The sequence below is a fragment of the Crinia signifera genome, chromosome 1 (assembly GCF_055691185.1).
Source record: "Crinia signifera chromosome 1, ASM5569118v1, whole genome shotgun sequence".
NCBI classification, from domain to species: Eukaryota; Metazoa; Chordata; class Amphibia; order Anura; family Myobatrachidae; genus Crinia; species Crinia signifera.
Window position 1 is genome coordinate 192,635,970 of NC_139217.1, and position 18,725 is coordinate 192,654,694.

At 39.7% G+C, this 18,725-nt stretch overlaps 1 protein-coding gene across 9 annotated transcripts in view; it reads right to left on the reverse strand.

Annotated features, from left to right (window-relative positions):
* Positions 1 to 18,725, reverse strand: part of PDLIM5 (PDZ and LIM domain 5) — a 190,068-nt gene that overhangs the window by 26,115 nt on the left and 145,228 nt on the right. For 7 of the 9 annotated variants that reach the window (XM_083179095.1, XM_083179088.1, XM_083179096.1 and 4 more), the window contains 5 exons: positions 17,525 to 17,716; positions 16,683 to 16,766; positions 14,640 to 14,792; positions 14,087 to 14,218; positions 10,397 to 10,536 (listed from right to left, as the gene is read on the reverse strand). In XM_083179095.1, the coding sequence (XP_083035221.1) occupies positions 10,397 to 10,536; positions 14,087 to 14,218; positions 14,640 to 14,792; positions 16,683 to 16,766; positions 17,525 to 17,716 (701 nt within the window). The remainder of the gene's footprint in view (positions 1 to 10,396; positions 10,537 to 14,086; positions 14,219 to 14,639; positions 14,793 to 16,682; positions 16,767 to 17,524; positions 17,717 to 18,725) is intronic. The other 2 variants (XM_083179092.1, XM_083179094.1) reach the window with 2 other exon arrangements.

The window sequence follows — 18,725 nt, forward strand, 5'->3', positions numbered from 1 at the left end:
AATGGTTTTAATCAGCCTGGGAGCTGAGGGTCTGGGTCAGCCTGGAAGCCGATGTGTTGTAGAAGCTTGAAAGTGGTTGACTGTGTTGGCCTGGAAGCCGAGGACTGTGTAGGCCTGGAAGCAAAGATGGTAAACGCCTGTGAGCAGTATCGGCCTGGGAGCCGTGGACTGCCTTGACTTGGGAGAAGACGCCTGTGTCGACTAGGGAGGTGATGATGGGGTGGATGGCTTGGGAGCCAGTAGTGACCTCTGCTGGTGATAACTGGAAGGCACAGGATACTTCTATTGGAAACTATAGATGGTAACAGCTGGAAGATGAAGGGTAAAGGGAGCTGATATGCAGCAGCAGATCACAGGTACACTATACAAGTAACTCTGGAACAGGGAACCTGAAGCCTAGAACGCTGACTTTTCACTCTGAATTCATACAAGCTGTACAAGGCAAGGAGGAAGTGCCAGAAGCCTGGCGTATATCTCCCAAGGTAGCTGGTGATTGGCTACTGGTCTCAGCATCAATTGGGTCAGAACAAGGAAGTGGAACTTCCTGGATATACCTGGATCATGTGACCTGTGCTGGAGTCAGAGGGGGAAATTTACTAAAGGAAATTTGTAAAAAATAGGTGTAAAAATAGGTGTATTTGTATCCAGAAATACACTTATTTTTGACATTTACTATCCCAAAAATACGGCAATTCGTAGTAGTATTGATGTGCTATCAATACGAATTGCCATATTTTCGGGATGGTAAATGTCAAAAATAAGTGTATTTCTGGATACAAATACACCTATTTTTACAAATTTCCTTTAGTAAATTTCCCCCAGAGTGTCAGGAATCCTCATAGGTGTTTAATTAGCCTGGAATGCAAAGCTGTAGCAGCAGCAGAAGCATGGACACAAACAAGCCTGGAGACACTGGGAAACTAGAAAATAAACGTGAACCAAGTCAGGTTCGTGACACCACCTGTCTTCATGGAACAGCTTTGAACAAATGGATGGAAAAGACATAGCTAAAATGACCTAGAGTTTGTATCCCGCAACCTGTAATCTGGACCCTGCCTCAACTAAGCTTCTAATATTATTGGTCCTGTCTTTGCAAAGATAGTTCATTGCTCTTTGCAGTCAGGCATGTTTCCTGCATCACTAAAGGAAGCAATTGTCAGACTACTTCTCAAAAAGCCTAAATTCTAGTCGCATAGTGTATGGAGGCATTAAGACTTTAGCAGTTGAAGGTGGTAAACCGGACATTTTCTGGTAGAGTCAGGGAAAATGCAGTCATGCCCAGGTGTTTTAAGGCAGCATGTATGTACAGTAATGTGAAATACATTCGTATGTGTGTGTGACAGCATTACATCACATATGCCATGCCAGAAAAGGAAGCCTCTGGGACAAGCTTTTCTGTTGGAATTACTTTGCAGTGCTTTTGTGGGGGTAGTTCCTCCCCATTCCCCCCACTTTAACCCCTGCATATACTGTAGGTTTTAGATTGCAAGTCTCATTTTTTTTTATAGTGCAACTTGTGCCATGCTCATTGTTCAGCAAGTGCTGGGCATCAATTTCTGCAGCGTGCTCACACAGGGGTAGATTTATCAATTGTGCCCTAACGTTCCTTATGGGCGTAGGTTCGCTCCACCACTTTATCGTGGCGAAGTGAGCCTGAATTTCGCCCGAATCTATTAATCTTTGTGTGCACGTTATGGGAGTGCGTTATCCCCTCCTGCCGGGGATACGCTTCCTCCCATAACGAATGCTCTAGGCTTCCGGCGGCGTCTTCTGCGCATGCGCCGGATACCTTGGCCTCGCATTGTGTACCCAGCGCATGCGCAGTTTTCCGCTTGCTGGTCTCCGGCGTTCAAATTCAAACTGCGCATGCGCCGGGTACACATTACGAGGTCACGCCATGCTGTGTACCCGGCGCATGCGCAGTTTGAATATGAAGACGCCGGAGACCAGGCAGTAGGAGGAGTAATAGAAGAGAGACCCGCAGCGCCAGAAATGAATGGCGAAAAGAGGAGGAGAAAAGACAAGGAGCGTGCGCCCACAAATCAGCTTAGTAAATAAGGTAGGAGGTAGGATCAGACTGTAATATAACGTCCCTGCGCTATACCGACTGCCCCACACCGCTGCACCTCAAACACCCACATCGCGGGTGTCATAGATCAGGGGAAGCGCTATCCCCTGCAATAACGCACGTGGATAGCGCATATTCCCCTGATCGATGTTTAATAAATCTACCCCACAATGCTTGACATGACTTACAAATGAACACTGGGCCTCACTATCGCAGTATAAAAAAGTGATCACTCACAGTAGCTAGAAATATCAGCATAAAAAGGTCAGCTGGAATTTAACGGATTGTGCGTCTCCAAAGTTATAATGGGGGACAGTGTATACAGGTTGTACAGGTTTGCCAGACATGCTAGATCATCACTTTCAAAGTGCGAGGACCATGAGCAGAATTTATAACATAAAGAACTTTATTTACAGTACACTGTAAATCTTTAAAGTAAGTGACTGGTCCATTTGTCAGGGCTTACTATGTTATACTGTAGTAGTATGCATTGGCATATCCATCTGCCACTATTGTTTTAAAGGTACTTGTTTCCTAGCATGGCGCCCATCGCATGGCATCGTGTACCTTATTTAGTGGTGTGCGATGCGATGCTTGTACAATTAAATACCGCATGCCAGCAAATGGGATGCAATGCAATGCGATTTTTAATTGTACAAGTACCCATGCCTTGAAATGTGATGGGTGCTTACAATGAGATGTAACCCCCAGTATCAACGTCATCCCGAAGCGTGGCGAGCACAGCGTGCCCCGCGAGGGGCGGCGGTACGAGTCCTCCGACCTTTTCATACCCCCACTATCCACGTCGGTGTGGAGTTGATTTTAGATAGTGTGGCGAACGCAGCAAGCCACCGAACCCAAAGCATGGCGAGCGCAGCGAGCCCCGCAAGGGGGTGCGGAATACGAGCCCGAATCGTGTCGAGCCCCGCGAGGGGATGCGGAATACATGTAATCAGTGTCCCCTCGTGGGGCTCGCTGCGCTCGCCACGGTTAGGGCTCATATTCTGTGTGGCTCACTGCGCTCGCCACACTATCTAAAATCAAATCCACACCGACGTGGATAGTGTGGGTATGAAAAGGTTGGAGAACGCGTACTGCTGCGCTCGCCACGCTTCGGAATGACGTGGATACTGGGGGTTACATCTCATTGTAAGCACCCATCACATCTCATGGCATGGGTGCTTGTACAATTAAAAATCGCATCGCATGCCACAATATTCCAATTTTTAGGAGCCCATATACGATCGAAATCATGGGCGCCGTTCTAAGAAACAAGTACCGTTTTAAATATTGTAGTTTTGTAGTAAGTGGAACAAATCGCCACCCAGTGGTGAAGCCGTGTATTGCATGTTGTGGATATGAATATGCATTAGTATGCCTTACAACGCAATGGCATGCCAACAGGTGCTATAGGTATGTGAAGACACAAACATGGCAAAACGACAGCAAGGATGAGCGCGGCTACATCTGTGCTACATATCAAAATGGGATACTGTCACTAGGTCTACAAATAAAATAGGGCGACATGGTCATTAGGTCGACTTGAGTTTTTTTTTAAGGTTTTTTTTTTTTCCCAAAAAGGTTGTTTTTCATACTTTTTTATTCAAGTGGGCATAGTTCGAAGCATGGCAAGTGAAGCGAGCCATGCAAGGGGACACAGTACACTTATACGGTGCCAATGTCGACAGACTCAAAAAGCATGAAAATCTCGTGCCACCTTTTTCCCATGTTGATCTAATTCTTGTGTCAACATATTTCATGTGTAAACATAGGGACTGCTGACCTATAGTGGCCAGCCTAATGACTGTCGACTTAAGTTCTGCAAACCCTATGACCCATACCATTTCAAACTAATCAGCAAAGTTTTATGGTACGTTCTAGTCATACCGTACTGTGGAGAAGATGCATTTTTGGCCCCAGAAAAGTAAAGTCGCCCAATACTAGCAGAGTTGCACAAGACCTGGCAGTTCACCTGCGAGGCATAGCACACTGTGTGGGGTACTGAGGCTATGTGTATGAGATCATACCTTTATGTGAGTCACAAAAGCGGTCAACTTCTAAATAATAACTTTGCCATTAAGCAGTATAGGGAGGTCTGAGACTGCGAAATTACATCTTCAGTAGGCTTGGGGGCGAATTCAACTGAAGGAGAGTTTGTTTAACTACTGGAAAGATTACCTGGAGCTATACACCAGGCCATGCTGTTAACCCACAACTAGTGGATTTAACCCACAACTAGTGGATTTCTCCTAGCATCCTCAGGCCTAGAGCCTTTGGGCTTATAAAGGTGTGAAAGTGTACTGCACCTTGCACTTCAGTTTATCATAACTAAGCCACAGGTATTTGTCGCCACAAACTACATCTCCTGACATAAGTGCTGGGCACAATGTGGACACTTAAAGATTCATCCATGGAGTTTAACAACTCACAATCAATAGAATTCCCCCCATGATCTATACTCCTGGCTAATATGCCACTATACAGGTGTTATTACGATTGAAAATGTTCTGAAGAATAAAATCAGGTTTAATCTACTTCCACAAATCTTCTCAAATTATTGCATAGGATAAAAAGACATTTGTACATTTTAACTTCAGCAAACTGTTCACAGAATATCTACACTTGGCTCGGACAAAAGCAGTAATTTGATGACAATTGACATTGGCTCCTCCACTATTAGGATCTTAAGACAGCAAAATTGGCAGGATTAATGAAATTCTTTCTCCTCGACAAGAATAGAGATTTTGGTACTGACCAATATGAATAATCTGAAGTTGAACTCAAGAACAAAAATCTTAGATTAATTACAGAGTTTAAAACATTTTGACCACATCAAATTTCCGCTTTATGCACTTTTGACCTAAATGGGCTTCTGAATGAACATATTTTATATATATCCAATTAGCTTTTCCCAAGATATATTACACTGCAGCTAAGGGAACAAACAGTTAACACATTTTCTTGCTATATTTCAGGTTTTCATTTTTCACGTGAAAACATTAGGAGTTAACAAAAAAAATTAAAAAAAGTAAAGGACTATACAATTGCTCTAATTATTTGCCAAAAAATATGTTAGAACTTTAAAAAAATCATTTACCTCAACCCATTGCTGTTAAGCTAGGTTTCCTGTACTCTCATTAGAAGACAAGTTATTCTTATATAAATAGATTTTTTGCAGTTTTACTTTTTTGATTCACTAGTTTACCCATTTGCAAAGTTTGATTTCAAAATGTAGAAAAAAAAAGTAATCATTTAAAACTGCAGGTAGAACGTAAATCATTTTAAAGCAATATGGCACCATCTAGAGTCAAAATTAAATTACTACAACAATGTTTAAGCTGGATTGTAGTTGTTTAGTTACTACATTATTTTAGAACAGCCAAAAGTAAAAAAACAACAACACTGTAATATTAAATAAATTGAAACCTGACCTACAGATGTTTCCTAACTTAACTTTGTGTCACAAATTTAATAGAGAGGCATCAGGTGATGGGCTCCTTTAAAGACACCTTTTTGCGCTAAGGTTTTGTGAGCCTGTGGTATAATTTTCACATAGCAATCTCAATTGCAACATAAATAGCAAACTATTAGAAAATTTGCAGAAAAAGAACAAAAAACAAACAAACATATGGTAAGAACTCGCAAATTGTAATTGGTACACCTGGATATTGTGCTATGAATAGCAGATGTGATAACCTTTTGGTGCCATTTCTGCAAAGCTAAATAAAGGACACTTTTATTACACATCTATATGAAATCTAAATCCAATTCGGAAAAGGTATTTATACATTTCGGCAATTTCATATTGAAGAAATTGTTTAGAAATACATTATCTGGGGTATTTTCATAGAAACATTACAAAAACAATATAAACAAAAGGCAAACAAAAAGATTTTTAAAAAGTGGCTTTAAAAGCCTGCTACATTTGAAGAAAAGGCAGATTGACTTGGATCTCCAAGCTCTCTCCCTCTCAGATCACTATGGACTGGCTATAACTTTAGGCCTGTTCATGCCCAATGCGCTTACTATTTGAATGCCTGAATGCCAAGTTGTTAAAAAGATAAAATATTATTCACTGCACCTAACGCTGTTAGTTATTGATGAACTCTAACTTGAATAAACGACGGAGTTCCAACCACTGGCAAAAAAAAAAAAAAAACATTTACGGAATGGAAATATACTGTAAGGCAGATTTAATTTGAGTTCTAAAAAGGAAACACACCTGTAACCTATGTTGGTACCATCTATTTCCATTTCAACAACACGCCGTGGGCTACTATTTGTTCCAACCAATAAATTATCATTCAGGTCAGATAATGAACTATACAAAATGGTACAAGTCTGCACCTGAAAGACTTTTTGTGTAAAAATGACAGATGACACAAAATTTGTGAAATTAAGGTTTAACATTAAACCTCCAGTTCATTAATACTTTACTTCAATCAAAACCACTAAAGAACAGAAGGCATTAGAACATCTACCAGAACTTCGTGGAGTTGTGATCAGGTTTACAGAAAAAAGTGGTGTCATAGTAAAATAAAATATTGTGGCACACAGGAGTAAGACTCTCACTCAATTAAAACAAAATTAACTATAATCCCACTGCTGAATAAATATAATTGACATTTTAATCCTTACTGGTCTGGGGAACAAATTCATCATGCAGAGAACAGGAAACTTTCTCACTGTTAATCATCAAAAAAGAACATACACAGAAAATATCCCAAAAATTCATAAACCTTTATCAGCCGCACAGGCTACTGCTACTCATTTTCCTGTGAGATACTGGATTTAAATGACTTCATTACAAAATCCTCCTGCACTACTCAAATAAATCATACTGAGAATTTGCATCATTCATGTTGCCCGAAGTCTACATTCACTAGCAAGCCGAACACCAGCTTGACTATCAAATATTGTGGAGAGAGGGAACCCTAATAATTGCTCTTTGGGGCATTAACAAAGACAAATTTAACCAACAATCTCCCTATATACAAAACAGTTAGTTACAGTAATTAAGTGTCTGACTAGGGAGGAGAAGACTATGGATCACTGTTAAGCAGTAGAGCTCAACACATGGTCTCCCAAAGGCTCTGACTATCTGACCATGTCCTAACTAATTTGAAACTGGTTATAGGTAGAAACTAAAACTATCATGTGGAGAACTAAGAATCGTAGTAATTTAAATACAGTGGTTGAACTGCATGACTGCCTCAAAAAACAGACTGGGAAATGTTTAGGATGGTTTCCAATAGCCTGGATCAATATACAGTGGATGTGAACTTATACATCAGCTTTTGTGAGGGTGTTTGTATTCCAACACATACCAGGGTGAAGTACAACAATGATAAACCCTGGTTTGCAGCAAGATCCAGACAGCTTTATTTGGACAAGGAGATAGCATTCAACAATAGAGATAGGGACATGAATCTATTGTACACATTTGGCAAGGAGATCAAGGGGGGGGGGGGGGGGGGGGCAAATTACAGTTACAATCTATAAAACAAAATCCCTCCACAGCTATCAGTTTGTTTCTTTCAGCTTGGACAGAAACAATAACCCCCTTCCATATAATGGTCCCAGATTGTCACCTCATCCCTCCCCCGATCACACCTCTCCCCATGCAGGAGAGAGAGACTAACTATTCAAGAAACAGAACCCACATAAGGCAGCGGGACCAGATGCTGTCTCTCCTCTACACGGGAGCATTGTGCAGACCAGCTGTCTCCAGTGTTTTCAGACTATTTAAATACTTCACTGATTGTTTGCAGGGTTCCTGTCTCCTTTAAATTATCATTATTACAGGTCCTACAAGTCAAGGATCAAGGACCTTATTGACTACAGACCAGTCACTCTGTGGTAATGATGACTTTTGCACGTCTTGCACTGACCTATCTCAAGGACATCACTAACTTTATTTTTGACCCATTGCAGTTCGCCTACAGAGTCAACAGGTTAGTAGATGATGCGGTCAACATGGGACTCCATTTCATGCTCTGGCATTTCGACTCCTCCAACACTTGTCAGGATCCTGTTTGTGGACTTAACTCCGCTTTTAACACCATTGCCTCTGCAATTTTCCATGGCACACTATCTCAGCTGAACGTGCTATTGTTCACCTACAAGTGGATCATTGATTTCCTGATAGATATTAAGCAGTACGTGAGGCTGAATAAGTCAGTCTCAGAGCACTGGAGACCCCCAAGTTTGTGTGCTTTTTCCCTGCTCTTTTCTTTCTACACCAACAGCTGTACCTTTAGCCACCCATCAGTCAAACTCCTGAAGTTTGGAGACAACACAAACATAATTGAATTAATCTCCAGGAGGATGAGTCAGCCTACAGAATGGAAGTTGACAATTTGGCTTTTTGGTGCATCCAGAATTACCTGAAGTTTAATGCTCAAAAAACTGCAGAGATGGTAGTTGATTAATGCAGGAATGCAGCCTCATCATGTGTGACTTTGCAGTTAATTTAGAGTCACTGATTACTGGGGACTATAATCTTCAATGATCTCCGGTGGGAGGAGAAAACTACCATCTACAAGAAGGCCCAGCAAAGCATGTTCTTTGTAAGGAATACGAAAAACCTGCCACAGAAATGATGGTCCAGCTTTACACAGCCATCATTGAGTCATCCTCAGCTTATCGATCACAGTGTGGTTCACTGCTGCTACTGCCAAGGACTAAACCATACTGCAGTGGATCGTACAGTCAGCTGAGAAGGTAATCAGTTGTGACCAGCCATCTCTCCTGGAAATATATGAATGTGGGACCATGAAGAGTGCTGGCAATATGATCACCGACCCATCCCACTCTAATTACCTCTTCTTTCAGAGGCTACCACCTGGAAAAAAGTTTTCAGTCTATCAAGACCAAAACCTCACAGTTTCTTCCCCATTGCAGTGGAATTTATCAACAATCCTCTGACACTCACTGACCATTATTGTAATTGATCTTAAACTTTTTAGATATATATGGTTTATGCAACAATTATACATTTTCTACTTTTTCATACTTTACTATGCATGTGGACTCCGATTGGGAAGGGTAAAGTGTGTAAAGCGCAGCGGAAGCAGAGCAAGGCATCTGGTCCGAAGCTTGCAAGGGGATGCGGTACACTACTTTGGGGTCCACATGCTTAGGTGTTGACGGTGATGCCAAAATTTATTGAAAAAAACTCACATTGGTCTTTTCATATGACAACCTTTTAAGGTCCACCTAATATACCCCATTGGTGAGCATTATAACTGCATATGCTTCAACAGTTATCTGATGTTCTGCAATTTTTCTAGTATACTGTATGTCATTTTTTCACTGCTTTATATCATTTCTGTTTATGTATTATGCAAGAGGACGCAGATCCTTTTTGATGCCATATAAATAAAGAAGGATAATAATAATGTTTACATCTATTAATTTTTTTTCTTTTGGGACTCTTGATTTTTCTTTAGCCATTAATTCAACTGGGTTCTATCCACCTACTCTGTAATGTTCTACCTTATATCTCCTTATTACTGTACCTTGTGTAACAACGCAACTCAAAGACTGCAGGCTAGACACTCATATACCAGGACACATATTACTAGCCAATTATTTTATCTGTACAAAAGATGATTGTTCTGATCTAGAAAACAAACATTTATATCTTGAGTTAAGTTTACATATTACAGGTTGAGTATCCCTTATCCAAAATGCTCGGGACCAGGAGAATTTTGGATAACGGATTATTCCGTATTTCGGAATATTTTAATATTTCAATGCTGTATCTTGAGGTACCTTGCATTTATGTTGTACATATACATCAAACACATGAAATAAACACAAATATATTTTATTTGTGCATAAAACAAGGTTTCAAAACATGAAACAAAGTTTGTGTACAATCTCAGGCACTGATTTTAAATGCCAAGCAATCATTGTCTTGCACATATATAGTGCCAGTTACATATCATTCCCTCATTAGTGCTGTTACAGATGTCCCCAGTAAGTTTTTAGCAAAAAAAAAAAATTTTTGTTCACTTTCTGAAATGTATGGTTTTCGGAATGATTCGGATAACGGATATTCGGATACGGGATACTCAACCTGTATATACCACAATCAAAGAAAACCGTTCTCTGCCTCTATACAACAATGGTATTTACCGCCAATAAACAAATGAACAGCTGATAAGTGTAAAAGCAAATTGAAAGCACTTTTCATATAGCATGAATCAAGTATTAAATCAACTTTTTTGAGCAATTTTTATCACAATCAGACCTGACCTAATTTTAAACATGTATAAAAAGGTTCCATTTAAAACATAGCAAACAAGAGGAAGATATAGCTACCTGGTTGCCAGCTTCCTGGTTTGGCGGTGTTTGGCTGAGTGCTGGGTTTGTATGCAGCAGGAGTAGATTTGTAGGAATTGGTCATAGTCTTAGCAGATGCAGCAGACATCGCATTGACTGGTGTAGGCTCTAGCAAATCACTGTTAATAAAACATGAAATATAATATTAAACCAAAAAATCAATCATATTTCACAACCAAGTAGCACCAGCAAATTCAGTAGTGCTTTACAACTGTGAAACACAAAAAAAGAGTAAAGAAAACAAGACATAAAAGTAGTAAAAGGATTCCTGCTTACAAAAAGTTTAATACACACAGATAAGTGCTACATATTACAGATTGGTCCACCCAGAAAGCAAGGATAAAAAGTGCTTTTATTTGCTATATAATCCAGTCACAGAACAATGCTGGTGTGGGGTTAAAGGGTTATATAAAGCATGGAAAGAAAACTCAGGCAAGTTTTCTGTGAACTTTGTAGAAGGGGAGTTAATTGATTAAATCATCTTATAGAGATTTTATGGGATGCAGCCAATATGCCTGCGTTAATATACTGTCGGCATCCTGCCGGATGTCAGAACCCTGGAACATCGAAAGTGATCGGGATTCAGATGTCAGAATACGAACAGCTGGCATCCCAATCTGTATATATGCAGGGCTAGCTTGCATACATATGTTTAGGCAGAAGTGTGTGGGGGGGCTTAGATTCAGGCTGCAGAGGCGGTTGGGGGGGGGGGCATGCGGCAGGTCAAGGTTTAGGTGGCGGGGCACTAGAGTTATGTTTAGGCACTAGTGGGGAGGGAAGGTTAGGCTACTGCAAGAGAGGGTTAGGGTAGGTACATAGTCCCTTCTCTGTATCAGGATCCCGGTTCTGGACTTTTGACCACGAGCATCAGTAAATGGTATAGGTGTTGTTGGCTCTGAATTATAAAATGTGGACAAGCAGAAGCAAAACCCTGTTCTCACCACCACAAAACTCAAATTAAGAATGCCCAAAAATTAATTGAATATTTTTTGATAAATTTCATCATAAGAAACTTTTGGAGCAGAGGGTGCTGTGAGAGACATGTGGATACTCGCATGTGTCCCAGTTAAAGAAAGTTTGGGTGTCACTGTCCTAATTACAGCCTAACCCTTATATCATCTGCCAACATTTCCAATGTAGACATCCTGACTCTCAACATTGCAAATGTAGACATTCAATCCATGTCAACTTTTTGACTGCATACTAAATTTGCATACACATTAACAAATGCATAACACATATTTTAAAAATAGCTATAAAATGTTGTATCTGTGTTTAAAAACAAGCTTTAACACATTCCAATTATTCAATAACAAACAGAAACCCCCCCCCCCGCCCACACACTTCTTTTCTGATTAGGGGGGGGGGGGGGTCCAAATAGATGCAATCCAATTTCAGTTTGTAAAAAAGATGTATTGTTATTACAATTTTAACCCAATGGTCATTATTGGTCAACCAATTCTAGTCTGATTTTTTGGGATGAAAATGTTTCCTGTTTTGGGTGAGAATACATGGGATGTGGGATAAGCTTCTGAACCCATGTTTTGTCGTGGCTCTGAGGGATGCTTTTTGTGGATTATGCTACAGATGCCTTAGGCACTTGAAGCATAAATCCCGGATATCGGGGCTACTTGGATAGCCCCCAGTAATTTACCCAAGCTAATTGGAAAATTACTTTATTATTTGCTTGACTGGACTGTTGACTGGATAATGTATTTTATATTGTTTTAATCAAAGATGCAATTCCATCGGTAACTGAATAATCTTTTTACAGTGATAAGCTCTATTCATTAAAAACTACCATGAGTAACGAGAACAAATCATCATAACCCAACAGCCCACAATAAACCTCACAAAAAATACCAAAATAGTGCTCTCGTGTAAATTATCCTTGGTACATCAGTCTACTTTCAAAGTAAGTAATAGAATCAAGCTACATGACATATGTTAGTACACTATGGGCGGTATTCAATCCTGACCGCTATTTCCACCTACGACAGCAGTGCTGACTTTTCCAACAGCATTAAAGTGGATTACAACAAAACAGATCCAAAAACAAAAAAAGTCGGATCTGTTTTGTCAGAAAGGGATGTGGATTGTAGAATTCAAGGCCATTTTTTAATGATCCATGGCCGTTTTGCCATCATGTCCACTTTCCACCACCCGGAACGTTGAACTCCGGCTGTCCAGTTACAGTTGAGAAAAAAGGCCCGGGATTCTGACTGTCGGGACGATCTGACAGTCGGAATCTTATATTGTATATCCCACTATGTGTGTGCAAATTAAATTGATAAATTCAGCTTCCAGATTTTAACTATTTTATTGTAAAATGGAGACATCCTGGGGATACTTCTACATAAGCTTGGTAAAGCATGACAGTTTGTGCAACCTGGGCACATTTTTTTAATAACGTAGCAGAATTACCAAGTGAGCATAGTAAAATCACCTAAGAAAAACCATGAATATTAAAAAAAATACAATGATATAAAATTTCATATGCAGTATTTTTCAAAGCCAACACATCTTCATTTGTTTCAACCATTGGCTCTAAAGGGGCAATAATACTGAATACAAAACCAGGAATGTTTTATCGGTACAGTTATTTCCATATTAGTCTAGAAGCCAAAACTGCAGCAACTTTAAAAATTGAAGAAAAAAAATGTATCCCCAGGTCTGAATAATTGACTTTCCCGATCCTATCTCCAATAAACTAAGCAGAAAATCTATTTGTAAGGGAGAATTCACTCTTTAAAATGATGCGGTCCCTTAGTTGGCATTGGCTAGTAATAGACCTGTACTACAAAAATACTAACAGAGCAAGCAGTTTCGAGAGAGTACTAAATGGCATATGTACTAAAGCCAAATACACACTAAATGATATTTTAAATGATATTACGCATTTTCCCCCTTATGAGCGATATAATTTCAAATATTGCTTTGTGTGTATGCTCCATATCGGCAATGATACGCTCTCCAATGGATTGTTAATGATGTCCTCTGTATGTATGCATTTGCCAGTGACAGCACCCCACCATGATATTACTGGGTACACACCATGCAGTGTTTACCCAGCTTAAGCCTTGGAGAGAGCTAAAGTACCAATCAGCTCCCAATTGTCATTTTTCAAACACAGCTTGTAACATGGCAGTTAGGAGTGGATTGGCTGGTACTTTATCATTCTCCACCATCCTGGCTCCAACACACTATGGACACCCTTCTTTCAAATATCGCATCACCTTAGCAGAAATTGAGTGGAGACCACCAGATGATAAACACCCCATAGTACAAGTGGATTTCAAGTGTAGATTATGGATTGAAAAGCTAGTTGTAAAATCCACATTTTTGTTGTTCTGTAATGGACTAATACTGAAATTAGAGCCAAAAAATATTTCTTGTTGGCTCGTAGAGACAAAAAAAATTACATATCTGCGTTTGACTTCTTGCAATTCCATTAAAGAAGAATTATTTGGCGGGAGGGGGTATTTTGGCTAGATTGTATTTTTTAGGAGAAAGAATTTTATACTATTTTACTGGAAATTCAAAAAAACTCTCCTGATATAATTTGTGTGGGCACTGCATTAATAAATACTGGACCTGAATGTGACCAGCCCAAAAGTGTCAAAATAGGCTCAGCAGCATAGGGGTTAAGAGCCAGACTCTATACCTCACCTCTTACACTGTTCACTGGTCAGCACACCAGTGGATCTCCTTGCTGGTTTTGAATTAGAAAAAGATGGTTTAAGAACAGGTTCTATGAGAAGAGCGTCCAAGAGAGAACGATAGACAAAGGGATCAGACAGTCTAAGAAAAGAGGATGAGAGAAATAGAAAAATTATCCATTACCAAACACAGAATAAAATATAGAGCAGTGAATAGAAGCATGCAGGAATTGAGAAACTGAAGATTTTTTTAAAAGTCACTGGCAACCTCCAGTGTTCCTGCTGATGCCTGGACATCACAGGGAATGAATTAAACAAAAATAGCAAAAATTGTTCAAAGTTTTCATTAGCTATCCTTTAATACAGTACATATGGGATGCATAGGAACACCAAATCACAAGTGAAATACAAATAGTATTATGACTAGTATGTTCTAAATATATATAGAAAATAATTTGTTAGGAAACAAACAACAATAATAATAATAATAATATATTTATATTATGATGGCAGTGATCAAGCATTTATAGGGCTGTTCATGCAGACACCAAATAGCTCAATACCTTGCCTGTGCACCCACAACAGCAGACACTGCAGCTACTGCACTGGCTTTGGAACTTTGCACGGTAAATGGTGCCAGCAGGGGTAGAGGACAAGATGCAAACTTTGGAAGGTTGCCCAAAGGATTTTCCATCAAATTTTGTTTTACAGAAGTGCTTACATGAAAGAAAGGAACAATATCAGCCGAAACAGCAAAACATAACAGCAAAATCTAAATTTCTCTAAACACTTCTAATTAAATGTGTGCTGAAATGTACTTTGCCATATGTCACTGCTAAATGATAACACTTTAGAATCCTGCAAGTGGGGGTACTCTTATTACTGGAAAGGCATGCCTTGAACCTACAGTATATATTTGGAGAATATTAGATTTTTTTTTATTTTTTTTATACGTCTTCAGCAGTGACATAATTTAACTCTAAATTGCATTAATGCAAATGCTCCTTTAGAGCAATTGTACTTTCAAAGGTATTACACAACCATCAATAATAATGCCTAAAATACATTTAAAATGTAATGCCATTAGGCCCCACCCCTGTTGTGTGAAACGCCTTGAATAACAGATCCATGATGAAGCGGCATGGCTACAATGATGCAATTTACACATCCAGCCCACTCCCACTTTTCCAGGGGGAACACAGAGGACAACAGCCCAAACAATTGTGCCTCCCACACCATACAGGAGAGTAGGTAAGCATGCATTGCACAATATTGGAAAGCCACACAATACTCCAACTAAAAGGTTCACTAAGTAGCAAAATGGGGGCTAGTTCAGCATGAATCACGATCCATTCGCAAATCCGTATGCCAATCCCGAAACCATCAAAGAGTTTTTGCCATGTGTGCAATTATCAGTACGTCTAAAGCTTCCCCTAATCTGTGAGTAAGACAGGGCATAAGTGGTCAAAAACGCTCTACAAAAAAGCGTAGGCACTCCTGCAGTGTTTCAGACACACCTAGAAAACTGCAGGTTACCATCTCTAAAAGCCACCTTTCTGTCAGACTGAGGGTGTTGCGGTTAAAATCCATGCACATTTTCTGTCGCTAATTCCAGCTGTGCATGCGCGATGCATATGGTACACGTGCAAAGTCATTTGATAATCACATAACTTGCAAAATCTCTATTTAGTGATTCATGCTGAACTAGCCCTATAGTTAATTCGCTACTGAATGAAAAGCATGGATCACTTTGCCTAAGCATATGAAAGAGGATCAAATGCTATTCTACACTGCATTGGAGGCATGACAGCGGATTCTAAATTGGAAGCAAAGCAAAGCAAGAGGTGCAAATACATTTATTATTTTTGCATGCATAGTATAGCTCACAGCTTTATTTTTACACTGCAATCTAGATTTCTGTTTAAATATGTCCCTCGTGTATTTTTTTACACCATTTACCCCACCTGCAGTACAACCTGATTTTGCAAAGGTGCAAAGTAACACCCCATATACACTAGAGGATATTGTGAAAGATCTCTCAGAAAGGGGTTTCTGAGCAATATTTTTCACTATATCATCTAATATGAAACTCAATATTGTTAACAATGTGCTCTTCGGCACATCCTTAATGATTATGGATGTCTGCTGACAGTGGAGGTCAATTTGACTATATACAGTAGCCAAACAACCCGCATTTTCAGAGGGTCATGGTAACATCACTGACATAGTTAATTATACTGGTCCCTGTTGTCTAGTGCAGGGATGGGGAACCTTTAGCCCTCCAGATGTTGTTGAACTACATATCACAGCATGCCCTGCTACAGTTTTGCTATTTGGCCATGCTAAAACTGTTGCAAAGCATGCTGGGATGTGTAGCTCAACAACAGCTGGAGGGCCGGAGGTTCCCCATCCCTGGTCTAGTGTGTCTTTACTTTATTTTTTTGGGCTTTGATCCAAATTCAGAATCAGCCCCAAAAACTGGGTAGGTTACCCATTCTTTGATAATATAAGTTTGCAGTTTCCATTGTGTCTACCAGAATGTGTGCCCAAGTTTCTGAACACACAGTATATAGAAAATGCCTTGCCCTTTATTTACAAATCTGTACCTTGCTTGCAAAGAAAGTTGTGAATCAAAAGATGATGTATGATTTGCAAAGGTCTGTTCTGCAAGAATGCCCTCTTTCACATGTCTGAGCGGAAGGAAAAATCCCAATCAGACCACAAATAAAAACAAACTAAATATAATAAACACTAACAATATGGTAATAATTAATTAAGTGATCATAGAAGGCAAGTATGTAAACCTGCTTAGAGGTAGCACACCCTAATATAAATAAATACACTTATTTTGCATTCAAATATTTTTATAGAGCTACAATAAAATAAACAATAGATAGCTGAATGACATCCATGCTCTACTATACGAGGGTGGATCAATAAGAACCTGTGTTAAGAATGAAGACTAATCATTTTTCACAATTTTTCAACATAATCTCCTTTCATGGCAATAAACTTTTCAAAACGTCCCTGCCATTTCTTTAAACCCTCTAAAAAGATGTGATTTGTCAAACTCACGTAGGCTTCTGTCGCAACAATGACCTCATTTGAGCTGATTTTTTTCCACAACAATTCATAGCGCAATTCATGCAATTTCGCCACAACAATTCCAGATGAAGGAGCTGGTGCATTGTTGTGGTGGAAAAAAGCTAACCTGTGAATCAATGTGAAATTTGATATGGCTTGGTTTGAAAGATGGTTGTACACGACAAAAATACCAGTGTTCCTCAGCAATGCCACCTGTCTTCAAACACAGGTACTTCTTGATCCACCCTCGTATTTTGGCAGAAACTACAAAATGTTCCTGGTGCTGCTACTTTTCATAACAGAAAAAGCAACAATAAATTATCAAGCCAAAAAAGAAAGGATGTAGGTGTCCAGACAAAAGTACCTGCTAAGTGTGTGCAAAGTTGCAGACAGCTCCACATCTGAAGATGCAGCCTCTTGGGGAGCAGGAGGATCACAAGTCTGCGTGGCAATGCTGTATTTTTGTCCAAAACCATTCTCGGAATCTGTTTCTTTACTCACAACTGTCTTTAAACCAGTATTTTCCAGGACATAACTGGGTACTATCATTTTGGACCTTCAGTTCCCAAACATCAGCAAACATTGTTGAAACAAATATGGCAATTGTTACAATACGGTATGGCAACCATTGTCACTGCACCCAAGTGAGGATTTCAATCATCCACATATTGCTGGTACTCGCTCAGAAGCTACAGTGTCAGAAGCTGACAATGTGTGCTCTGCCATTAATGTAAAGTTCTCTTGTGGTTTGTTTATTCAGACTGCTTTCATGGGTAGATCATTCTGCAATGTTACTACCAATTAAACTGGTGAGCAAGCAAAGTAAAAAAAAAAAATCACTGAGAAACTATAATGCTCTAGAGGTCTGGCTGATGTAACATGTGCAGAGATTTATATTTGGGTCAGTCATATTTTTTTTTTCTGTGCAGGGCAAATACTACTTGTGTTTTCGTGCAGCGCACAAATGTTAGATAGCAATTTACATTTTACAGACGGAGCCATGCTCATCCATTGCGGCAGCACTGCGGTGCATTGAGGCATGCCATGCAATATGCATGCAATACACATTGCCACCACTAAGTGGATAATGCTCCACTAATCCAGCAGCGGATTGATTTACAGTACAGCACAGATGGATCCGCGTCGTTTGCAGAGAATGGGACGTACTTTCATATGAACCGCTCATGCATCTCATTCTCGTCAAACGGTGCTGTGGCTCAAACTGTTAAGTACCAGCATGGGGCAAATGGGCCATGTAATGTACAGTTGTCTGCTGGAGCGCCTGGGCCCCCTAGGCAAATTATTTCATAGCTTCCTGCAATTCCCGTAGAGTAAGCATAACTTATGGCATTTATTCCAGTGTCAGCAGTGTTGGCATAAAAGCACGCTAATATAGAATTGCTATAGCCTACCCCTATGGATAAATTACTACTTAGTACTGCAAATAGGACATACTGTATGAAGCGGCTAAGCACAGTGTTTTGGCATCCAGGAACTTTTATCTTTCCCCATTATACTTATAAAGATATTACTTATAGCTGTAATGGTTACAGCACAGTACAATA